Source organism: Notamacropus eugenii, chromosome 2 (assembly GCF_028372415.1).
Source record: "Notamacropus eugenii isolate mMacEug1 chromosome 2, mMacEug1.pri_v2, whole genome shotgun sequence".
Taxonomy (NCBI): Eukaryota; Metazoa; Chordata; class Mammalia; order Diprotodontia; family Macropodidae; genus Notamacropus; species Notamacropus eugenii.
This window is the reverse complement of record NC_092873.1, coordinates 164049520-164075994: the sequence shown is the minus strand read 5'-3', so window position 1 is coordinate 164075994 and position 26475 is coordinate 164049520. Positions and strand designations below refer to the sequence as shown.

Sequence of the window (26475 nt, the reverse complement as noted above, 5' to 3'; positions counted from 1 at the left end):
ATTCCTAGGCATGAGGAAAGAGATATTTCCATGCATGTGGAATGGCTTTAGGCAAAAGCATGAGATGTGAAGAAAAGAATGAAAACCAGAAGGCCACCGAAAAGGCTTAACCAGAGTGAATGACATAGGTGCAGGTTGGAGGAGAGTAACTCATGAGAACAGATAGTACTAATTGGGATGTAGAGATTTAAAAGGAAGGGTATTTAGGAATAGTTAGGGCAAGGTAGATTGAGGGTTTGTTTGTTTTCCTGTATAATTTCAGGGAACTTTGAAATTGAGTCTGTCCACATTTGTGTTGGTTTTGTTATGTTGGCTTGTGGTTTTGGTTGTGTGTGTTTTTTATGCTTCTCTTAAATGTAAGCTTTGGGAAACTAAATCTGTTCCTAATACATTTAAATTTTTCTTGTTTTAATGTATTCCCCTATTTTCACAGAAAGAAAAAAAAAAGAAAGGGAAGCTTCTCTTTTTTAAACGGAAAGGCCAGGGCAAGCATGGCAGCATTGACATTGTGTCTATGTTCAGTCTTTATAACATTTAAGCAAATTGTTCCACCCCTCATTTGGTGAGCTGTTTTCTACGGATATTCCCTAATTTTTCCCATGACGTTGCAGCCTGTTCCTTCATAAGATTGTGTAGCCTGAAAGAGACTATTGTTTCTGCTGCTAGAGAGCAAGCTGGTGCACATTTACTAATCTGGCTGGTTCAGGATTTGAAGTGTGGGTGTTGTGCAGCCCAGAGACAGTGTGGGGATACCTTTGTATGTAGTAGATTCATGTTGATAGCACATGATTAGTGTTTATCAGCAGTAAGTAATAGTGTGGTTTTGTGTTGGGGGACTGAAAGGAGGAATTTTTTCCCCACACTAAAAAAAAAAAGAAAAGGAATGATAAGACTTTTGTTGATACAAATTTGAAATGTGTTCTAATGGACAGAAGTTGGGAAATTCAGTTGGACTAGTGAAGAAAGCTTCTTAATTACAGAAATAAAAGAGATATAGGTCAAAATCTATCCCCAGCTTAATTTCAAGTAGATCTTTCTGTTTATGAATGGAATTGTATTACTTCCTGTGCTAAACTAGCTCAGTACCCAGGATTTGCAAGGGATCTCAGAGCAACAACCAGGGTAACTTACCCAATATATTTATTACCATGTATTTTTGAAGGTATAAAAATAGTAACTACAATCTGAAGCAAAATACAATTTTATTATTGTATTTTATAGATTATAGATCCAGAGATGGAAGGGACCTCAGAAGCCATTTAGGCAATCTGTGTGTCCCCTCCTCCGTCATTTTTACATACGAGGAAATGAAACCTATGGACATAGAGTGACTTGTTCAAAGTACAAGCAGCAAATATTAGAGATGGGGCTTTTATCCTGATCATCTCTGGTTCCAGAGCCAGAGCTGTTTCCACTGTACCAGGTCATGACCAAAACCCAAATAGATTGTTATAATAAGTATAGTATGATCACATGTCAAATGAGGTTTTCCTGTTATGAATTTTTTATTTGTTTTCATATTATCTTCTAAGAAATTGGTACCTAGATTTGATTTAACCACATGGTAGTAATGTATCCAGCTGAATTCTTTGTTGATATTGGAAATCTTTGGAGTAATAGTATGATATTTTTAAAGTAGATTTTGAAAACTCCCTGTATGAATTATTCACAAAAAAAATAGTGACATTGGGACCCCAAAGAGAGTTTTTGGGGCAGCCTTAGAGCTGTAAACCTTTGCTCCTTTGATCCTGTAATCTCATGAAGCTTTAGAATGCAGTTTGGTGCTTTGAACATTGGTGTGGGTGTTAGGATATTTAGGGATTTGGGTTTTAGTTTTTTTAAGCGATATAGAAGATCTCATTTAAATCTTTGTCATCTTCTCCACTCTTATACTTGAGGAAAAAAGGCAGCAAGACCCAGTGGAGAGAGTGCTATGTGAGAAAACAAGAAGAAACTTAGTCTCCAATTTTACCTCCAGCAGTCACTAGGTAGTAATCGTGGGCAAAGCTCCTTAACCTTTCTAGCATGAGTTACCTCATCTATAAAAGAGGGATGATAATACCAACATCTTTCTCACAGGGTTATAAGAAACAAATGAGATGATATACGTGAAGCACTTTGGAAACCTTAAAGTGCTATGTGAATAGTACTTTCATTTAGCTGTCATTATTCTTATGGTATCTGCCACCAACTAAGCAAACTCAGTTCTCCAAACGTAAGCATCAAAGACCTTCTGCGAGACCCTGGGGGTTGTGTAGAGATGAGTACAGATCATAAGCTCCTTTTGAGCAAGAATTATTTCCCCTTTGTATTCCCTACTTCCTAGCACACTGCTTAAAACATAATTATTTGTTGAATTGAATAACACTTGATGTTGTATTAAATAGCATAATGCCATCTTCAGCTTGTTTATAATCTAGTAATGTTTGTGTAATTTTGGCAGCCATGGGTGTCACAGTGGAGGGTACAGTTGGATGGCCAGAATGTGCCACCACCACCATCTTCTTCTCCCTCTCCTCTCTCCCTGAAGATTTAGTCAGTTATACTCTCTTTGGGGAAAATAGTTCTTTTTTTTTAAGCCTAGGGTCAAGATTTATGTTCCCTCTGATACTTCATGGAACTTAAAATAAATAAAATTTAGGATTGCAATTGCAATAGCTCAGAACCTTTAGTTACGAAAATTCCTAACATTTAGGCAGAAGTCTGACTCTGACCCTAATTTGAATTTAGTTTTATCTGTAATTGACCCCTGACTTCTTTTTGGTTAAGGCAAAAATTCAAGTTCTTGGAAACTTTGGGGAAAATACATTATGTGGTAGTAGAATATGCTGTTGTGTCTGTTAATGAATAGGTACTGGGAGGGAAAAAGGATGAAACTGCAAGTAAGGCTCCTTTGTGTCTACTTTCTCTGTTGCAGCTCAGCTCTCTCTGGCTCTCTCTGTCTCTCTGTCTCTCTCTCTCTCTCTCCCTCCCTTCCTCTCTGTCTCTGTCTCTCTCCTCATAGTGTTTGACTGTTGTGTCTCTTTAAGAACTTTTAGTCATGACTCCATTCCATCTTCTGACTAAAGATCACAAGTGTCTAAAATTGTGCTTCAGACTGAGAGAGGGGAATGCTTGCTTCTGTGAACTACAAATCCTGATTCCTGTCAGTATTCAAACCCATGTTATATTTCTGCATTACTTCATGACTCTTGGATAGATAATATTTGACCTACATAATTTTTTTAAAAATCTGGAATTTCACCTGCAATTATTCTTTTAAGTAGGATTGCACTGGTATCCACAAAATATCCAGAGACCTTGAGGAATGTCACCAGTGCATTGGGTACTTCCCTCTAGTCTATGGAAAGACACAATCAAGAGTTTCATAAATAGAAAAGGCAAAGATGGCCTGCTCTCTGCCCTGCCTACTACAGAAGGTACCAACACTTGTTGAGATCTCAGATCATTAGTGATTTTTTAAAGTCTGAAATTGTAGTTCTATTTCATTTTAACTAAGCTAATTCTTCTTTCATTGATTTCGCAAGGTTAGCAAACTGAAAATAATTTGACCTGGATCCCATCTACCCTGAAGAGAAGCAGATTAAGGAAAGGGAGAAATTTTAGCATAGTTCATCAGATCATAGATTTAGAGTCAAAATGGATTGTCTGACTCAGCATCTTCATTTTATACATGAGGCAACTGAGATCCAAAGACAGCCTATGACTAGGCAGAAAGGTCATACAGGTGGCATACAGCAAAGCTACAACATAAACCAATTCCTACTACAGTTTTTTCCCCCAGTACACCATGAGTGTTATGAAAACTCTTTCTCCGCAGTATCCACAACTGATAAAGTAACTAAAAATGATGTGATTACATCTGACTTGAAACCTAATTATATTTTGCAAGCATTGAGCTAAATAGGAAAAAAAAGTTAGAAAACAAAGCTATTGCAAGGGATAGGTTTTAAGTTGTTATAACTTAGAATGTACGGGTCTTATCCCCTGATAGATATCATGAAAAAAATGAACATACAACACCTCTTGCTACCCCATCTGTTAAAAGGTTGGAGATTAGACAAAAAAGAGCACCCTTCTTTTTTGAAATGCCATTCTGAAAATTCTCAGTATTGTCCTTAATACCATCATTAATGTATTTTATTGAGTGCCTACTGTGCATAAAGCATTATGCCAGGCATTGGATGTAATGAGTGACATTTTCTAGACAGTGATTGATTTCCCCTGGCATCAAATGTAGAGTCTAATCTTCTTGTATTAGTTGGGTTCACACTATCAGGAGTCGAACAGAAAGGTTTTATAGGGCTGTTGCTGGTTTCATGTAAACCAGCAGTACATGTAAGTCATCAGCATTTATGGGTATATTGCGTTTTAGAGAGGACTTTACCTTACACTCTTTTTAAGTTCAGGTGGTATGCAAAGATATCATACTTTAGTTCAACAAGCAAATGATTCTTTAAAAGTAATCCTGTCAGAAGGGCTTTTAAAAATTATTATAGTCATGAAAAGTTTTGCTTTTGAAGGTTTTTAAAGTGGAGTTAAAATGTCACCAAGATACACCAACAGTCTTGTTTTGTAGCCACTTCCCAATGAAATAAAACCTAAACTAAGAAAACTTTGATCTGTCTCATTGCAAATCCAAATTGAAATGGCATCTTGCATATTTTTGCTTCATCTAGCACAGAGGTAGTCTCACTGAATGAAATAATAGTTTGGTTCCTTTCAAAGAATACTTTAAAATTCCAGGTTTATTCTGGTGCTGTACTTTTGAGAGGCATCTTGGAGTAGCGGAAAGAGAGTTTGCCTTGTAGCTGGGAAGACCTGACTTTTAGTCTCCCTTTTGACACACACTGGCCCTGAGACTCTGGGCAACCCACCTCAAAGTGCTCTAGGCAACTCTCTAAGACTTTAATTTGTCAAGAAAGTGCCAGTTTGCATTGGTAGAAGTTTTTTCTTCTTGGAGTACCTTATGCCAGTGAAATCACAGGTCCCTTTTTTTGTAACTTTCATAAAATGCGTGGAATCCTGATGTATTAATGAGGTTATGGTATATACAAACTGGATTGCCCCTTTTTTTTTTTTTTTGGTGTGGGGGGTTTTTGGGTGGGTTTTGTTTTTATTGTTTTGTTAAACAGAAGTCATTGGTTTGGTTCATTGATGAGTAAAAAACAAAAAAAATAGCATTTGGATTTGGTTCATTTCAGAATTTAACATACTCATGTTGCTATTTCTTGTTTTTGATTCATGGTTCTTTTAAACTACCCCATTTCCCCCCAACCCTCTTTTTTTTTACTCACAGTCCATGGCCCTAGCTCAGGCTCCTATTACCACTACCCTCATTATAATCATCTCTGGTCTATTGTCAACTGCCTCCATTCTTGCCCCTCCCTGATCCATCTTTTTCACTGCTCCCTCCCAGAGTCAACAGACCTGATCATGCTGTCCTGTTCAAAAACTGTTTTCTAGAAAATAAAATGCAGACTCCCACGCCTGGCTTCCTAGGTCCTCCATAGTCTTCTTCCAGCCAACTTTTCCAGCCTTATTTCACACTTGCAGCTCTTTGTACAACTTTACACTCCTGCCACACTGTTCCCAAGGCTCCTCTGGCCCTTACCCATTTCTTTGCCTTGCAAAGGTGGACCCTGTTTCCTGTGCCTGGAGTGGACTTTGTCCACATATCCACCTATGTTGAAATAGTGTAGGATCATGTGATTTAGAACTTGAAGAGGCCTTACAGATAATCTAGTACAACCTTTCATTTTATAGACGAAGGAACTGAGACCCAGAAAGGTGAACTCATTTACCCAGTCACACAACTTCAGAGCTAGTACTTTGAATACAGATCTGTGAGCTTCCCCTCACCACCTTCAAAGTCTAGCTTAGTTGACATCACCTCCCACTAAGCCTTTGCTGAATTGAATTCAAGTGTTTGATTAAAGCAGCAATAATACCTTGAAATAGGGGCTGGTGTAGACACTAAATATTAAAGAGAAACAACACATCAACCAGAGGGGTGCTAATTGGTTATATTTTCATGAGCTCTGGCTGTGATTTTTGTGAACCTCAGTCCATTCCTTCTTTTGAACTGTATGACAGGGAGATTCCTCAGTGCTCAAAATGTCTATTAAAGAACCAAGCAGAAAAATTTCAAGTAGCTTCAAATTGGTCATTTCCTTTTTTTCTTGCCCTGGACAGTGCTTGGGTGCAATTTCACCAAACCAGAATTTTCTGTGGACAGTTCTATCAGTTTTCTGAAAGCAAAAATTCATTTTTCTGCCATTTTGTAAAACTTCCTACACACACCAACATTTCTGTAGTCCTAATGGTAGAAGCTTAACAATCAATTCTAAATCATAGAAATGGGAATCGGCATGGATAGTCTATTTTAAAAGCTTCCGTGAGAGAATGTGGGCTTCCCTATATTCTTGTTTCCTAAAATGAAAAATATTCCCTGACAGAGCCATCCTAGCTAGGCAGAGTTGATAAAATCTTGACATTTTGGTTAATCACAGTTTAATATTTTTTTAAGGTGGTGGTGGGTTGTGTGTGTGTGTGTGCGTGTGTGTGTTTGTGTGTTTGTGATAGAGATAGGGAGAGAATGAGAGATCCTTTTATTTTTTTAAGATTCAGAAAAGAATTTACTCAGTTTCCTAATTCTAGCAAAATGGACCAGTAACAAAGACATCTTTTTTGTCAGGGTCATTCTTGAGAAAAGGGAATTAATTTCTTTTTTTTTTTTAATAGGTCCTTTCACATATTTAAGAAAATATGTAATAGTATAAAAGATCAAATGAAATCATGTCTGTAAAGAATTTTGCAAATGTGAAGGTGATATATATTTTAAATATAAGCCACTATTAATAGCTACCTTAAACTTAAAGGTAATTGAAAATACTGTAAGAGGATTCCAAGGCCTCCTGTAGGGTGTTTATGTGTCGGTGTGCTTGCTTGTGTACATGGCATTAGCTCAATACAACATTAAAAATGCATGCCTTCAATGTTAACACTTTTCCTTGATGATCTGTATTGTCCCACTCCCCCTCAATTCTTGTTCTTCTTTAGAACCTAAGGGGAGAGGGAGAGAGGTGGAAGTGCCTGTAATGGAATTCTTGAGGAAAAAAGCATTTGCCGAATTCTGTTAACTTGGTTATTTGTAGCCAGAATGTCATCTAGTGTGAAAGTGATGCAATGCAGGCTGGAGTGTGTGTGTGTGTGTGTGTCTGTGTCTGTGTCTGTGTGTGCGTCTGTGTGTCTATGTCTGTGTTTGTGTCTGTGTGTCTGTGTCTGTGTGCCTATCTGTGTCTGTGTTTGTGTCTGTGTGTCTGTCTGTGTCTGTGTGTCTGTGTCTATGTGTCTGTGTCTGTGTCTGTGTCTGTGTCTGTGTGTCTGTGTCTGTGTCTGTGTGTGTTAAAACTTTAATTCCCAGAACATGAAGTGAGTGTGAAAGGCACCACGCTCAAGAATGTCTCTATTTTTAACGTGCTATATCAAGTATCGGCCTGGCCACTTTTAATTGGTGTGTGCGTGTATGTTTTTTGCGGGCAGATGAAGGGATGAGACCTTGTTGTGCATCTGTCTGCCCATGATAAACAGCTTTGTGCATTGTTTACTGTGCTTGTACACTCCCAGGCATTGTAGTAGAGGTAAAAGTTCCCTGAAAGTGGTGAATGATGAGAATTGTTTTAAGGGAAGCATTGAGCTCAAAGAGGAGGGGGAGGGAGGGAAGAAGGAGGGGAGGAGGGAGAGAGGTAGGGGAGAGGAAGAGAGAGAGAAAAGAAACATGTAACTCCAGAGAGAAGTACTCGGCTGTACAGTTGCTTGTGTGGATAGGAACCAGATGGTAAGCTGGAACACCCGCTCAGAAAGCCGAGGAGCCAAACATATGGTTAATGGTTAGGAGAAAGGCTTTCAGAGCCAGAGCTCTGCTGACTGCTTCATATTACAGATTGTTACAGTGTGTCATTACATTGCCAACCTAAGTGCTTAATACCCACTGCGGGCGCTGGGCAGACACTTACAACAAACGACTTTTAGCACTTTGCTGGCACTGAAGGGAGGGGGGGTTGACATCATGTGTGGGTTGAAAATGTCTGTGGGGGGGCAGATGGAATTGCTGAGATGGGGTGAATGGTAAATTCGCAAGGAAAACACTATATATCTCATTTTAAAAAAGAAGCAAAGTCCCCTCCCTATACTTTAATGAACTTTTAACTCTTTTCAGATAGCAGCATATGTGTGTGAATACACACTTAGATCTCATCCCAAACAGGGCTTTCCCCAACCCAAAACAGTTTATTTAAACAATGGAATTCACCTGGACACGGACACCCACTGTCCTTTCATGCCCAGTATTGGAAGTGTATGTTTTGGGAGCTTTGGGCAACACCAGGCCCATGTTATCGAAGGAACTGCTGAGCTCATTCATCTGCTTTTCACGGCCTGCTTCCTTTTATTTTTAGCCAAATCCGTCAGGCCTGACAGGCGGGTAATTTGAGCCAGAGAAAGGGCAAAGCTCCAGGTCCTTTCCACAAAGCAATTCTTCTCCTCCCTCCTGGGAGGCCTCCAAACTTGGCCTGCTCTAGGCAGATGGATTTGTTGAGTCATGTGAGATCACTTACACAAAAACACAGTGAGGCAGTGGAAATGTGAAAAAAAAGAAAGAAAGAAAGAAAAGTGGGGAGGGGTAGAGGAAAGAGGAGGAGAAAGGAAAGGAGTGTGTGTGTGTGTGTGTGTGTGTGTGTGTGTGTGTGTGTGTGTGTGTGTGTGTGCATGTGTGCATGCTCTCGCTCAAGTTGCTGTTGCTTAGGGTGGTGAGTGTAGGAATTCTGCTCTCAGGCAGCTAGACAGAGGAATGCATTAGATTCGTTTTTTGTATAAGGTAATGTCTAGTTTACAGAATGGGGTGGAGCCAGCATAGAGAGTCACTTAAAACAGATTGCCTGGACTGAAAAGGGAAAAAGGGAGGGGAGTGTAAGGGGGGAGAAAAACAAGGCCCAGGCAAAACAAAGACTGCCCTGTTGACAGCATTGGGTTCCAGTAGCGGTAAACTACCAACAGGACTGTGTTTGGAAAATTAGTTTGCTCTGTGATGTAGTATGAGTTTGCTTTGTCTTGATGCCAACATGACAGAGACAGTCAGGCGTAGGGGAAGAGGGGGGAAATGGGAACGTTGCTGTTTAATAGTTCCCAGATATTATTTAGAAGAGGCAATACTGAAAGGGAGCAAAGGAGAGTGAGTAGGGGGAGGGAGAAGAGGAGGGAGTAATATGGTAGAGAATTACTATGAGATCTATCCTCATTGTGGTAGGTAAAGCAAGGACCTTAGGGCTGATGATAGTTTTAAGAGGAATTGAGGAAGAGTCTTAGGACACACACACACCCCCCCCCCCCCCCCAATAATTCTTCTCTGTTGTAATATTCAGGAACTCTGACTTTTGAGGTATTTAAAGTCCAATGAATTGTACACCTTAATTAAGACAGGATTAAAAATGTAGTGACTCAGTTATGTCCGTTGTCATTTACCCTACATGTGCCAAACCATTTACACCTCATCCAAGAGTTTCTTTAGGAGGCACACATTTTTTTCATCTTTTTTTTTATTAATCTCCTATGACTCATAGAGATGATCTGGCAAAAGGCAAGAGTGGTGACTTTCAAACAATTATTTTTGAGTCATAGGAAAAAATTGACTTGGTGTTATTTAAAAGTGTATTTGATGGCCAAAACTAAATGAAATATGAATGAAAGTGTTCCTTGCTAAGGGAAAGGAGAAGAGCATATTGGAACAGAAGGAAAATGGAAACAGGAAAAAAAAACTTTTCACAATGATTTATTATGACACATTTCTATATTTGCTTATCTATATTTACATAGCAATATTTTTATATAACCATTTTTTCCTTTCATCTTGGTATGGAGCCAGTATTGTTGCAGTGATCTTGTCTTTTGAGCTATTATTTTATTTCCCATTTCATGCCCTCAGTTTTTTGGTTTTTTCCTTGTGGCCTCATAAGAGAAATTTTTAGAAGAAATGTCAGAATTTCAAATTGAAAAGGGATTTTTTTTTTCTTTTTAAACAGATCTGGATAATCCTTTTACATCTACAACTTGACTAATCACATAAATTACTTAGATTGGGGAATATCATACTCATACCTTTAGCAGAAAATTGTGTACATTTCCACCATATAACCCCTTTATTTGGAATCAGCATAATGACTTATTAATAGAATTAGCACTATAGTATAAAGTTAATATATCTTTGTCTCTATAACCTTAAACAGGAATACATACTGTATTTAAGATGTTCACTCATAGCAGGCAAAAGAGTCTTACATTTGATAACAAAATATCTTTTTTTTTTCCATTTTACTGAAGGCCAGGCAGACTGGTTCATTCTTGTGATTGTGCTAATCTTTTGTGCCCTTTTGGGGGGAAGCCTCTATGATAGCAACATTATCCTCATTGTTATCTCTGCCCTCATCCTTAAGTTTTCCATCTGCATCCTACATTTGACTTTGGAGTTCTCTCTGTGCACTTGGTTGACTGAGCATTGTGTTATTTCTGACCTCATACCAAAGAGGACAGAGCAGCATTTTCTGTCTTACCAGTTCTTCAAAGCAGAATCCCAGGCTGAGAGTTCTTGGGAAAGCTTTCCAAGCTGAGCTAATCAGACAAGGGTGCTTGAAGAAGTTTTTCCCACTAGAGCATTTTGAGTTTTTGTTACACAGAAGAATCTGTGTCATGGAATTCAGATCCTAACAGGTGGAACCCTTCAAATGCATGCCTAAATACTTTCCCAGAGCTTCCAGAAAGGAAATGGCTCTACAGTTTGAGGCTGGGGGATGTTGATATAAGCAGAATAGGAACATTTCATCAAGGGGACCAGGGCATAAAGTCTAGGCCATGAGCCCCATGCATCTCCCAAGGGTCATGGTCATTCACATCCAGGCCCTGGAAGAGGGCATGTAGTTATTTCCATCGACAAAGGAGAAAGTTATCCCATGCCAGTGACCACCATTGTGGAAGGCTGGAACTCTCATTAATAAGGAATGCAGAGTCTTCCGCAACATTACGGCAGGCATAAATTTCCTCTGTTTGTTTTGTGACGACTAGCATGGGCTGCTATAATGAGATCAGGGAATCCACCAGGGACAAGGCCTCCATGTAGGCCATTTGAAAGGTTTTCTTTGGCTGCTGCCTAGTCTGATCTGGGAGTGCAGTGACTTTCTAACAAACCAGAGTTGTGTGACCCATGGGTATTTCTTTGGCTGGCATCGGTAAAACTAGTTCTTGCCATCTTTGCTTTCCTTCAAAATCTAATTGCCACCCCCCTCAAAAATGCCTTTTTTCCCTTGTCCAGACATATAAAGAAAGAAAATCAAGGTAGATTCATTCCTACAAAACTAGAAATATAAATTAGATTTGAAGTCCAAGTCCTGGTAATTGTGATATGCTGACTGGTCTCTGCTTTTCTGTCACAGGACAGATTTATCAAGCTCAGACAATCACTGAGCTATGTAAATTTCTCTTTATGAGCCCTCCCTTTTTTTGTTATAGAGAGCACTTACTGTAATTATCAACAATGTGCTACTCATTGCAAAGAGCATAAGACCCTACTCAAGATTCTGTCAGTCCTCAGAGTTCAAAGACAGGTGACACTCATGTATAGGATCCTAGAGAAAATGGAATAGGAACACAAGTCCTAAGAAAGCAGAGTTTAATAGTAAAACTTCTGGTACTATTTTCCTAAAGAAACATATTTTTCTGCCCCCAAGAACTAAGGGACTTAATATTAGTCCATTAAGCATACAAGTTTCTGCTCTCAAAAACAAATAATAATAAACCCACTTTCAGTTGAGATGATACTTCTCATTATGGCTTATTCTCAAATGATTCTACAAAGTACCTGAATTACTTACTAACTTTGTCCTGAACTTTTCACAGTCAAGGTTCTAAGTCCTCTTGGTCTCTTTTGAGGGAAATGTGTACCTAGTATATCCTTAGCGTCATTGTTCTCATGTCAATGGATGACCTGCTAGTTTCCCCTAATGTTTAATTCAATTTTCTGCACAGGTCACAGGAAATGTGATTGCTGGACTATCTCCTCAAAATCTGGCAAGGAAGAAGGAAACTAAAATTGTTTGGAGGACTGTAGTGATAGTGATCTTTAGAAATGTCACATGTTTATTAAATTGAAATTGAATTGATCTTTCATTATAAAATTGAAGGAACAAGGATAAGTTGAGCATGGTTTTTAGTAAGTCCCAGAAGAAAAGGAGAGGAGTTTTTTTCAATCAAAATTGGTTAAACGGGAATCAAAAGTTAATTTGTGTATAAATGCTTAGAGCTTTGAGCTGTTAACACCCTCTCCCCATACACACATTTGCACAAAGTAAGCCCAATATAGCACCTTGTACCTGGCCTCTGTAATTGTCATTTAAGAATTTTTACTTTATAATTCTTTAAATATGATCATTAATAAGACATTGGAACCCTTTGAGGGCAGCTTGGTGGTAGTGTAGGGGATAGAGTAGTGGGCCTGGAGTCAGGAAGTCTTGAGTTCAAATCTTGCCATGTGACCCTGGGCAAGTTACTTAGTTCTGTTTACCTCAGTTTCCTCATCTGTCAAATGAACTGGAGAAGGAAATGGCAAACCACTCCAGTATCTTTGCCAAGAAAACTCCAAATGGGGTTAGGAAAAGTCAGATGTGACTGAAAAAATGAAAAAGAACAGCAAAGAACCTATAAAATATCTTCCCCCCCAACCCCCAGAAAGGCAAAAGGCCTAGATATTCTGTTTGATAATCTAGTTACCTTTCTTTATGTGGATCAAGATGATAATGATGATGATGAGGGTGGTGACAATGATGACGACAATAAGTATGTATTGTAGTCAGATGCTTATTTTGTCACCTCCGTAATATATTTATGATTATAATCTACATATGTATGAAGTGCATCCTTGATGAAAATATGAGAATGGAGCAAGCAGGCTTTTGCAAACAATATTCTACAGCATGCCACATCTTTACAGTCACATATTGACTAAGAGGTACAAAGACTACAAGACATCTTACTGTGCTTATTGTCTGCTGACTATTGTGATTCAGTAGAGCAAATGTTTAAAGCTCTCCTCCAACAAGGTGTCTTCCATGAATATATTAAAATTATACAAGAATTCTTTTATGATAACATCATACAAGATTCCTTTTCTGATGTTAACATCATACAAGATTCCTTGAAAAATTCAATAACCCATGACTTTGTTCAATTATAAATAGCAAGAAAGGCATAAAACAGGGAGATATATGTTCACTAAAGGTATTTATCATTGCTCTAGAGGATTCCAATGCAAAATCTAAAAGGAGAGACATTCTTTATAGATGATAAGGCCCTCCATAGGTTGCTCTTTGTAGATGGCATTATGCTGGTTACATCAAGCCCTAGAATGATAGGACATCTTATACAAGATCTAGTTGCTCAAGAGTTCAGCCTAACAATCTGGGTGGAAGGCAATGTGGGGGTGAGAGGCTGGGAACAAGTGGAGGAAGAATCTCTGTTGTCCAGACTTTTAATCTGCCATTGGATGGATGAGGTAAGAGTTGGACCATTTGTGTGTGTGTGGGTGTGTGTATGTATAGCTATATCTATATAGACACATACATATATATGTATATGTATGTATATATGTATATACACACACACACATCAGATAGGAAATGAATTGTGGATATATAGTATTCAGAATTGAACCAGGAGGAAGAGAGAGGGATGGGGTTGCCTTTAGGAGACTGCATTGCTTTTACTGACAAATACAAGGAGTGCAAGTACCCCTTTCTGAAACAGAAGCCCAGCTTTTTAACATCACACTTCTTCCAGTGATGTATGTGGCTGCAAATCACAGAATAGTAGCATCTCCAAAGAATCAAAATTAAAAGGACGCTCCCAAGAATAATGTAAAATTACTACCTATGTGAATTTGACTGTAAACCAGTCATACTTTTCCCAATATGAAAAAGGATGAAAAGTCAGTTTCTCTAGAAGTTTGGCTATGAAAGGGAGAACAAATACGCATTTAGCACAGTTCACGTAGTCCTAATTATTTCTGAATATTAATTCTCAAATGACTAAATCAGCACTTGTGGAGTGAAGTTTCTGGCTGTCGATGAAACATAAATTGATTGATTGTAGATTTGTCTTCTAGTTTAGGACAACTTGGATTTTTGAATTTTAATCCAGCTGGCTTTGACACTTTCAGCAAGGCAACTTAATTTCTCTGGACCTCAATTTCATTGGATCATAGAACTGTAGTACTGGAGGGGACTCCAGAAGTCATGCAATTGAGTTCCTTTCCAAATCAGTCAATCAACTGATCAGTAAACATTGATTAAGCATCTACTATACTGCCAAGCAGTATCAGTCAATAAACATTTATTAAGCATCTATATGTTCCAGGCATGTAAGTGCTAAGAATACTAAGAAAGATAAAAGACAGGCCCTACTCTCAAGGATCCCACAGTCTAATGGAGGAGACAGCATGCAAATATAAATTAGAAGTAGTCACAGAGGGAAGGTATGAAAATTGAGAGGGATTGAGAAAGATTCTCAGGAAGAAGAAAGGGAACCCAAGAGGGAGAAAATAAATAGTAAGAACATTTTATTCATGGGGAACACAACCTGGATGAAGACCTAGCAAAGGAGACTAAGACAGAATGGTCAGATAGCTAAAAAGTAAACCTGGAGAGAACATTGTCACGAAAATCTAGAGAAGAGAGTCTTAAGAAGAGGGTGATCAACAGTGTCAAAGGCTACAGAGAAGTCAAGAAGGATAAGAATTGAAAAAACCCATTAGATTTAACAAATTATGAATTTCATTTTCAACATCCCCAAAATGTGGTCACCTAGCCTCTACTCAAGGATTTCTGTGATAGAGAACTCACTACCTTCCCAGGCAACCCATTCCACTTTGGGTCAGTTTTAATATTAGAAAATCTTATCCCTATTGGTCTTTCCCATTGGTCTTAGTTCTGACCTCTGGGATCAACAGAACAGGTCTGATCCCTCTTCCCTCTGACAACCCTTCAAAACATTTGAAGACTGCTATCATTTTCCTCCTAAGTCATGTATTCTCTTCTCCCATTTCTTCAGCCAGTACTGATACGACACAGCTTCACATTTCCTCACTGCCCTGCTCTCCACAAGGCACATTCCAGCTTGTCAGTGTTCCTTCTAAAATATCATGCCTAGGCCTGGATGCAGTACTCCATGTGAGCTCTAACAGAAGGCAGAAGTGGATGGGACTTTCACCTCCAGCATCCTGGACATTTTTAATTTGTTTTGCCCTACTGAAACTTTCTTATAGGTCTTACCTAAATTTGCATTGTCCTTATATAACTTATTTCTGTATACTTCATATCCTTCAATTAGATTATAAGCTCATTGAGAATAGAGGCCAAGTCATTTTTCATTTCTGTATCCACCAGAACCTAGCCCTGGATCCTATTCATTTGTAGACACTTGACAAGTGTTTTTTTTTCTGTTGAATTGTTGAATTTGATATTATCTTGATCAAAATGCCTAGGGCAATTCATGTAATGGTTCCTCTGTACTATGCTGCACACTCTACTTCTATTAGTGTCTGCTAAGATAAAAGCCACTCATGTAGCAAACATGTAACAGATGAGTAGTCCATGTAACAGATGTAGAGGAGGGCCTCTATCATTTCGAGAGGACCTCTGTGAAAGAATTATGGGAGGAGGAGGACCAGGCTAGCACAGGATAAAAATGTGTGAATGTAAGTTACATCACTGAAGAGATACTCAAATGTCCAATTAGAATATTTCTTCATAGAAGTATCAAATATCGAATTGGTACTTTCTCACTCTTGAAATTGCTTGGATGACATATATGTAAATGTATGTGTATACATATGTATATATTGCTTTCAATTATGTGTGTGCATGTTATATCTCATTGTAGGATATAAGCTCTGTGATGGTAGGGACTTTGGATGGTTTTTTCCTCCGTCTTTATATCCCCAGCATCCAAAATAGCTATGCATATTGCAGTGCTTATTAAATGTTTATTGAATTGAAGCTAATTTGCTCTCTTGGTTTTACATCACACTATTGACTGAGATCGGATTGCAATAAAATCCCTAATTCTTCTTCATATGAACTTTCTACCCAGGTCTATCTCATTTCATACTAGGGCAGTTGATCCTTTGAACCCAAGTATATGACTGCATTTATGTATTTCATTTGGTTAATTTCAAATCACTGTTCTAACCTTTTGGATCCTGCTTCTCTCGTCCACTATATTAGTTGTTCCTCCTAGCACTGTGTCATTTACAAAAGCAATCTTTAATTGACAAATGAGGGGATGGGATAAGATGATATCTGTAACTCCCCTAAGCTCTGATGTTCTGTTACTTTTTTAGACACATTTTTGGTGGCATAATATCAAAGTCAGGACATAGCCTTGAACATTATTAGAGCAGAGGTTCTAGCCGGAGAAAGCCTGTGTCATACACAAGGCAATCAAGTGCCTCACACAATGCCAGACACATAGTAGGTGGTTAACAAATGTTTATTAAATTAAATCAATTCTGTCTTTTATGGCAATGCCCTTTGGGGGATGACCAATTTTATAGGATGGTAGGAACCTCAAAGCCTTTGAAGATCAGTAGTTATACTTCTGGCTCATATCAGAGACTGGAGGGATGGGGAAAAATGGGGAGCACTCTTCCTTCTCTGCCCAAATTTCAGGGGGAAAGGATAGGAAAACACACCCTGAGAGATAGAAAGCACTGGAATTATTTATTATTTGTTCCTACTATACTAAATCTACTACTATACCATCATTTACTGCTTTTTATACTGGAACTTAATGCCTTGTAACATTAAATGTGTGTGTGTGTGTGTGTGTGTGTGTGTGTGTGTGTGAGACAGAGAGAGGGAGAGAGATGGAATTGGCCAAATGGATTGAAAGATGGCCTCGAAACAAGGAAGACCTGAATTTATGCCCTGCTTCTGACACATAGTGGCTATATGACCCTGGGCAAGTTGTTTAATCTCTGTATTCTTGGCACCTTTCTTAAGAATATAAATCACAGAGATTGTGCGTAATTGCATTGATTGGTAGAGAGAGTTTCTGCTCCAGAGAATGGGAATATGCCAATAAAAATCACAGATCTGATCCTTACCCATGTATATAATGTCTCTGTATCTGTGTGCATATATGTGTGTATATTTTGTAATGCTCTCACCTGTCCCTCTTGTGCCATAATTACAAGCGTCACTTGGAACAAAGTCCCAGTATATGAGAAAAGAACCCTTGGTCCTCTGTGCCTTCTGATTATACAAGAGTTGCTAACCAGTGTTGTTTATGGGATAGATAATTCAGTCTAAAAGCAGTGAGGCACCCAAGAGAAAAATAGGAAGTGTATGCTGGGCAAGTGAAACCTTGACCACCATCTCCCCTTAAGCCATGATAGGGTGAGCCTAGGACTCTGAACTCAAGGACCTTGAGAAGAGCAGTGCCCCGAAAATTACGAGACCTGCTTCCAGCCCAGCCCCACAGTCATCATAGGAAGAATATTGCAGAGAAGGTGTCCATCTTCCTTATCACCACCAGCAACTGGTACCAACAGGTAGAGAGGTACAGGAGCCCTGGCAGTAGCAGTGTCCACCCAGACAGTCCAGTCCTTAACAGCCCTATCAAATGGCTGAGCCTCAGCAATGACATGATTTAATTAGCAAAATGACATTAAAGAGACTTTACCCTGCTTTGCCACTGTGCCCTGAGTTTCTTGGGACTTTTCCTGACTCACCGCTGAAACTCTCCATATGTGTTGTCTCCTTCATTAGAATGTGAGCTCTTGTAGGAGCAAGAACGTCTGAGTTTTCTATTTATGTCTTCATTGCTCAGCAGAGTGCTTTGTACGTGGTAAGCACTAAATAAAATACTTATTTATTCATTTATTCATTCACTTTTTCATTCAGGTAGTCATACCTTTCTCTTTCTACCCCTACCACACAAGATATTCACATAATCCTGATAAAGAATTTTATCATTTCTGTATGGTAGATGGTAGCTGATGGTAAATATGTAGCCTCAAACAGGTGAGACTATTTCTAGGTGTACCTGGGTCTCAGGAGGAACTGTCTCACAGAATCTTCTATATGTTGAGTAGTAGAAATGAACAAGGAATTCCTTGGCCTTAACTCCCAGTGTCCTTCTGATGTGGGTAGGTGGTAGGTATATCTCTGTACCTAATCACTTTTTCTAGTTTACCCATTTCCCTCTGCTTTCCTAGTAGCGTTGACCTTTTGTTTTTACCACTTTTCTTATTTCCCCTTCCTACGCTAACCCTTTCCTCCTTCTGCTTACCTAGCTTTTCCTTTTTACCACCCACCTCTAGAAGTGAATTAAATGTGAGTTAATATTTCTGGAGTCTGATACTGACAATAGTAGAGGCCTAATTGATATCAGTAAAACCACCTCCACCTGGATCCGAAGAATGGAAATCAAATATATTGCGGCTGAGTTCCTAGAACATAGCCTGATGCACATTTGTACTTAAATTTATTCAGTACCAAGAGGATGTTAATTCTTTCAATTTAAGGCCACCTCATTTTGAAGCTGCATATTCTTCTAGGAGACTGCACACATAGACTTTTGGCTATAGAACAGCCAGACTTATGCTGTTTAGAAAGAGGTTGGAAGTACTTCAAAGAGTAAGACCAGTCTTTTCTGTTTGTCTGTCCAACAGACCCTTTGGTTGATGACTAGTCCCAGTTTATAACTAGTCTGTTTTCTGGATTGTTGTCTTTTGTAAGCAGTGGAGTTTCTTTTGGTGCTTTGTGAATGACCTTCAGACTAAGTAACATATGTGAAAAAATGGTTCTTTTATGAGGATTTTCTTCTCCAGCTATATAATCATATATATGGCTACAACCATTGCAGTAAGCAAAGGGCCCTTTAGAAAGAAAGGTACAGTTATCCCTTCCACATCTCTGGGATTAGGGGCACTGTGTGCCCCCACAATCTGGAAAATCCAGATAAAAATTTTTGACCCTCTCTTTGTACCAGAGAAGAAGTTTGATTTTTTTCTTTTTTCTTTTATGGGATGTTTACAGCATCTCATTGTAAAATTTGCGTTATTATTATGCAGTACTATACATGCATTTTATGCATTTCTGAGTTTCTAAACTTTTTCTGTATTATACATATATTTATATAATACACATACATTTCTATACTATACATATATTCTATACTTTAGATATATTTTATGTATTTCTGAGTTTCTAAACATTTTCCTGTTGTCTGCTGGCCTTTGTATATTATTTGGAAAACTCCCCCCAAATTCCCATTTAATTGCTTATACAGACCTGAGATGTATCAAAACCGTGATGAGGAAAGTCGAGGTGTAGAAGGATAACTATAAAATACTTTCAGTCAATGGAACACAATTTTGTGCAGTTACCAAATATATTCTGTTTTCTGCACTGTATTGTACAGAGAACCAGATATAGAGCAAAGAACCTGGTCCAAGTCCTGCCTCTGACACTTACTTTTCCTGGGAGATCTGTGGCAAGTCATCATTACTCAGTTTCCTCATTTGTAAAATGAGGAGTACTGGACCAAGTGATTTCTAAGGTCCTTTCTCGATCTGAAATCCTCCATCTCCTAGAAAGTTACCCTCTGATCTGTACTCTTCAATCCAGTAACACTGGCCTTCTGCCCATTCCAGGAAAGAGACACTTTCTTAGCATCTAGCATTTCCTCTGGCTTGAACCTTCTCCCTCCTCTGTACTGCCTACAGACCCCCCGGCTTCTGTTAAAATCTCTTCTTTTAGTGCCCTTTCTCTGTTAATTATTTCCTATTTTTCCTGCATTTAGCTTCCTTTGTAAATATTTGTTTGGATGTGGTCTCTCCCATTACATTGTAAGTTCCTTGAGAGCAGTGACAGTCTTTTGACTCTTTGTATCCCCAGCTCTTAACACGGTGCCCAATGCAGAGCAGGTACTTAATAAATGTTGATTGATTGAAAGCACTGAGAGTATTGACTTCATCATAAATTACTTTGTTGCTGTGATTGAGAAGAGAGCAGGATGGAGGGTGGTGGGGAATGGTAACCAGCCATAGCTTCTCTGTGATCATTATAAGAATTTCCTTTCTGTGCTTTTCTCTGAAAGGCTGACTGTAGCAGTCACCAGCATTGTGTTTGTTTCCTCATTATGTACAAAGTCCTAAAATAAACAATCAATTAAAGTCCTTCTAGTTGAGATTCAGGACCAACATTTGTAGGGTGGGAAAAACAGAGAATACTTAGAGAGCAGTGGATAAAAAGACACATATCAATTTAGTGCAAACGGGTGTATATAGTGAGGAGTAATGGAGCAGTTAAACATGGGTAAGATTATCCAATGAACATATCTGTCTTGTTCCTGTCTTATTATTCTCCTGTATGAAGGTAGGGACCATAGATCAATTCTACAGTGACTTGTTTGTTGAATGAATATTTTTTGAATAATGAAGTATTGTCGTATCAAAAAAATGAGTGTATAAAATTTTGACATTCGTGCAATATATGTGGATAAGCTTTGTAATCATGTGTTCTGAGTTTGAATTTCATAGATAGTTCAAATTTAAAACCTTGAAATTCTTTAACATCTCAGCTTCATGAATGAAGAAGGTTAAACCAGTTGCTTTCTAAGGTATTTTTTTCTAAGTCCTTAGAACATAGATTTCAGTTGCTTTTCCTGGGTTTTTTGTTTTGTTTTGTTTTTGGTACAGGCTTATAGTCTTTCTGAGTAGATGCTGACTAATTCTATGCCCACTTACACCACCTTGTTTTATAGCCTCAGCGCGTTGGAGTTTGACCAGATCAGCACCTACTTCTCTGGGTTTTTGTGATGCTCAAATGAGCTAATGTTGGTGAAGCCTTTGCAAACCTTAAAGCCTAACGTAAATGTCAGTAATAAGAACTATTATTAACCACGAAGTCCTGACTGAATACTGTGTTGTTGTGTTCTTTTTTGGCTCTCAGTGGAGGTCTCCGATTCAGAGAGTGAGGATTCTGGAGAGGAAAAGAATGACCAAGAGCTGCCACACTCTGTGACATGTCCGACCCCTTGATCCAGTCCGTGCAACATGTACAAGGTAAGAGGTGCCTTTTGCACTCCATACACATGCCTTCATTTCTTTGGGCAGCTTTGATCTTTCTAAGGCAGAAATGATTTTCCAGAGTGTGAAAATTTTGTTTTTCCTATTAGAGATCTTTGGGTGAGAAGAATGTTTTTTGATTTGTATTTGCTGGTCAGCAGTGCTTATTTTAGGGCATGACTAGGCAGACAGTGGCCTGTCTGAATGAATACCTTGGCAGGAATCATTGACACTAATCACAGATGTACTATGTACTTGGGAAAGCTGGTACCATTTAAAAACAGTGGCACGATGTTGATAGCAAGAGATTTTTATGTGAATATAACAGCATTTCCAAAGGTCTTCTTGGTTAGGGTACTTCACTTCTCTAGCTACAGTGGCTGTCTATTGGGGATGAACAGTTAAGTCATTTCACCATGACTGACCTTTAAGCATCTGTGGCACAGCAGTAAGACCCTGAGACCCCAGGGGTTTAGCTATTTCGACTCTGCAAACCTAATTTCAATAACTCAGTCAGTCAGCAAGGATTTATTAGCACCTATTGCCTACTGGCACTCTTATAGATGCACAAATAAAACAACCCTGGTGGCCAAGGAGCTTACATCCTTATTTAACTAGGACACTACCTCTAAAATTTCTTGTTAACCATGAAAAGGGTCATTTTCAGGTGCCCTTTGTGATTTCTTGGTCTTCTGGAGTGCCAGAATAACCATATTTTTTTTGCTTGAATGCTTTTGAAAAGGTGAGAGAGTCAACTGAAACCATAGCACCGTATGATCAGTGATTACATTGTTTTTCTCTTGACTAAGGTTTTCTCAGGAAGTTTTTTCCCCCTCTTACTAGTCCAGTCCTATCTGAATTAGGTAGAAAAAGCAACTTCTAGTCTCACTTCTCAGTGTTGATTCTTTCTCTGGCTTCAAGACTTTTAACTCTAAACAGCCTCCTCTAAACTCCCTAATGAAATCCCAGAAGCTTGGCAGCCAGTTCCCCAGAGGGTCTTGGCAGGAGCCCTCCATTACAAATCTTGTCCTTTATTACTTAAGAGATTTGTGTACTGAAAAGCAAAGGGAGCACTTGGGAAGGATCCTGAACACTCAGTTCAGTGTGTCAGCTGCCTCTGAGTAGCTCCAGAGCAACTCAGACTCTGATGTCAGGGATTCTCTGTTGACAAACAGCCAGAAACCAGACTCATCAGAAATGTTATCAAGGAGTCGAGGTGGGTGTACTTCTGTATCCCAGGAAGCTAAGTGGCAGAATGGGTGTCTTTTTTTTCAGCAAAATGTGATGTCTTACTTTTGTTGACAGGAATCTTTTGTGGCTTTTGTTGGCAGGGAGCAGAAACTGAGAGGTTTTTGAAACTGTTCTGAAGATGCCCTAGGTTACAAAATCAGAAAAAAATCTTTGAGATAACTCTGCCTGGTGTGTGCATATATGCACATGGACACAACAAACAAAACAAACAGTAATAAAGACATCTTAGAGAAATAGTCCATAATTAGTAGTATGTTAGAATATTAAGTAGCTATGTAATTTAATTATGCAAGTGGTATCACTTGATTTAAGAAAAAATAGGTTCATGAATAAAAGGTTGTGAACATTTGTAGATCTACCATAAATAATAACCAGAATAGCTGTTTCCCTACCCATATCAGCCCAGCCTCCACTGTTGTAATCTGAACAATGTTTCAGTCTGTTACAACTGATTTTTTAGGAGTTAAGAGATGTCTACTGAAGGAACAAGCAATAAGCCTTTATTATAGGCTTGTTTTACCTCATGCAAAAGAAGGTATTTAACTTCAGACACCCAGAGAGACATGAGGAAAAGAATAAGGGGAGGAGGGCAAGGAATCATGAGGAATCACAGTTACCCAAGAGATGATGAGAACTCTAGTGGGGCAGCATTACATCTCTGCAGAGTCCACACCTTGGGTGCAGTGGTCGAAAGGCCCCCACCTGTCCAAGCAAAAAAAACAGGCTCTCAGTTTTCACTCCACTTCTGTGTGGGATACTTGAATATACATCTGTCTGGTGTTCCCCATGGCAGAGTTAGGTGGTTCCCATCAGTGAGGTTGTTTGTGGGATGAAAATTTCTGGAAGGGAAGGTCCTAGCAGAATCTGGAAGAGGGGAGGGAGCACTACAAATGAGAAAGGGGCTTAGCTAAAATAAAGAGACAGCCTATAAGAAAAAACTAGGCTTTGGGGGCTCCTGTAGAGATGTTTAATGAAAAAGTTGTTACAGTGAGATCTGGCCCTGTGGTTTTTGTAGAACTTAAAAGCTATCTTTCACAAATACAAAGTAAGGCAAAATTCATTATAGCTGAATTGGGAAAACCTGACTGCTTTTCTGAATGTTATATTTGTCTGGCTCTCACTGTATTCAGCTATACAGGTAGCCAGCTGGTTTTTATAGAGGCAACAAAGGCAAGATGGCATTACTCACAAAATCACGAATTCTGGTTTCTATTCTTATAGCTATTTGTAGGGCAACTGGGGGGTGTATGAGAAAAATTCATAACTGAGAATCTAGGAAGTGTAATTTCCCACCTTTGTGAATGTTCTAATGAATTTGCATGTTAACCAGTTTACCAGCATGTTGTAGGAGAAGAACACTGAATTTAGAGTGAAAGCACCTGTATTAAAGTTTTACCTCTAACATTAGTTTTATGACCCTGGGGCAGATTATATGCCTTTTCAGAGCTTTACTTTCCTCATCTGTAAAATGGGGAAATCCTAATACACCAACATCCACAGGGTTGTTGTCATAAAACCTTTTTAAACCTTAAGATGCCATATTTGTATTAATATCATATTCTTAAGAGGTTTGGACAGCAGCCTAAATAACAAAAGGTTTTGTTATATATCTATTATAGGTAATCTATTACTCTGGGGGCAATGGCTGCTGAAAATATGCTACAATTTTGTGTCATGTGCTAAAAACACATCAATTTCAATATTGTCAAATCTGAGCATGCGGTGGCCTTGTTATATAAGGAAAATGAATATATTTTCAGTTTTGACTTAAATTACATATATATGTGTCTTGTGATATAGGAAAGAAAAGAATTATGGTGCTTTATGTTTTTGAGCAAATGTTACAACTAAGTTGTAAGCCATTTTTTAAAAAAGGATGAGATTTTTCCCTAGTAATACAGTGTGAGTTTAAAGGGATGAGATATTTTTTACTTATGTAGTATATAACATCAAAAAAACAATCCTAGCACATTAGTACTACATGTTTTAGAAAATATCTTTAGAAGAGTACCTGACTCTCAAACTTTACATTTAATTACTTAACAGTTGAATTTTCACTTGAAGGCATGTAACATGGAATGTGCTGCCTTGAGTTTGGGGACAGTTTTTTACACCCAACTGAATCCAGAATCATTCCCCATCCCCACCCCCCCAGTAAAAATGAATGTTCTTGATGGCTGTCATAAGGTGATTCTTTCCTATTACAGCCAAATGAAGTTGAGTCAAATTTTCTCTTTTGGCTAAGGGCTGTTGCATCAAATGAAGTAAGACAGAATTGCTTCTTGTGACTTAGAGGTGGATAGATGTCATTGCCTTGCTCAGAATGTATTTTTTAAAAATCCCTCTTCCCCGAACTTTTTCCAGGGTGTAGAACCATATTTTTAATACAAGGTTCAAAGCAGTTCATGTTTTCAGGTGAAAAGTGTGGTATAATGACAGAGTACTAGAACTGGAGTAAGAATACCTATGTTTGAGTCCTAATTCCAACACTTATTAGCCAGTCAGCTCATTTCTCCAGACCTTCATTTTCTTATCTGTAAAATGAATATGATAGTACTTGTACCATCTTTGTCATAGGGTTATCATGAAGAAAGTATTTTATAAAGAACTGGTACTAGCAGTAATATCTCTAGATAAACAATTACCCTACTTTCAGATTTTTCTTTCACCTTCCTTATCTAGTGATAAAATTAGGTAGTCAACTTGATTTCTCTTTTCACATGCTCCAAAAAAAAAAAAAAGAACAAAAACCAAATGCTATCTATAAACCAAATCAACCAGCATTTATTAATTCTCTATTTTGGATGTGTCCAAGGATGAAAAGACAGAAAGGAGGCTGTGCTTCTCCTCAAAGAACTTACATGCTATATAATAGTGATAATAATACAAATGAATATGAATGTGGGTTGTTAAAGCACTTATATCCCTTAAACATTGTTCTAGGAAACCATGGTCAGTATGTAAAACATTTTCTTCCATTGTACATTCAGGTTGGCAGAGCTGCCCTGCACCACTTAAAATATAACTAGATGACTAGATCTTTCCAAAGTGAGTCTTTGTCTTTTCCACTCTGCCATTTGTTTCAGCGAGGGAGAAGGCCTCAAAATCAGCTCTTGGTTTATTCCTCTGTTGTAATTGGTTCCAAAGGGAATGACCAGGTTGCAAGTTATAGAATGAAAAATTTTCATCATTCCTAGACAAAACTTTCACAGCAAATTTCAATGATCATCTGCTGTAGAACTCCACGTTTTTGGTGCTGCTGCAAAAATGTGTCACTTTGTATGAAGAAAAATAAACAGCTGTGACTTCCTTGTGCATTAGTTTTATCAACAATACTAAAATGCCAAAGCAATTCATAATATGATTTACGTTTATGCTTATACTAGTCACTTAATTTGTCCATCAAGTACTGTGTGTAAGGCACTTCCCTAAGTATCAGGGCCTGTGTATGTTGATAATTGTAATATAGAATTGTGAAGTATGATAAAAAATATACAGACCAAGTATTATGGGAAATCATAGGATGGAGTGATTACTCATACATAGCTGAGGGAATTAAGGAAGGCTTGTTGGAGGAGGTGGCGTCTGAACTGGGCCTTGGAGTGTTTATAAGTTTTCAACAGACAGAAACAGGAGGAAAGAGCATTCTAGGTGGAGGGTGGAGGTGCATAATAACCAGGGCTCCCTGACCTGTGGTCCTCATTCTTACCTATATTTTGCAGGACAATGACATGGCTACGTGGAGGGGATGTTGTTAATGGAATCTGTGCATTGGGTAGGGATTAGACTAGCTGCCTCAGAGGTCCCTTCCAACTTTCAGATTCTGTGCTAGGTTTGTACACCATAAAGAATAAGGTGACAGTAACATTAGATTGAACAGGAAAAGACTAGAGGTGGAAAATCTGATTAGAAGGGAATTGCAGGAGGCCAAAAAGAAGGTCTTTAATGAGGCTAGTAGCAGTGGAACTGGGAGGAGAGGTTCAAGTAGAAAAGATGCTGATTCGAGACTAATTGGGTGTGAGAGGTAAGGAAACAAGAAAAATCAAAGA

General features: G+C 38.5%; 1 protein-coding gene across 4 annotated transcripts in view; it reads left to right on the top strand.

Moving 5' to 3' along the window:
- BACH2 (BTB domain and CNC homolog 2) overlaps positions 1-26475 on the top strand; it is a 400583-nt gene that overhangs the window by 81352 nt on the left and 292756 nt on the right. For all 4 annotated transcript variants that reach the window (XM_072642835.1, XM_072642836.1, XM_072642834.1 and 1 more), the window contains one exon: positions 21060-21172. In XM_072642835.1, the coding sequence (XP_072498936.1) occupies positions 21164-21172 (9 nt within the window). In that variant the 5' untranslated portion in view covers positions 21060-21163. The remainder of the gene's footprint in view (positions 1-21059; positions 21173-26475) is intronic.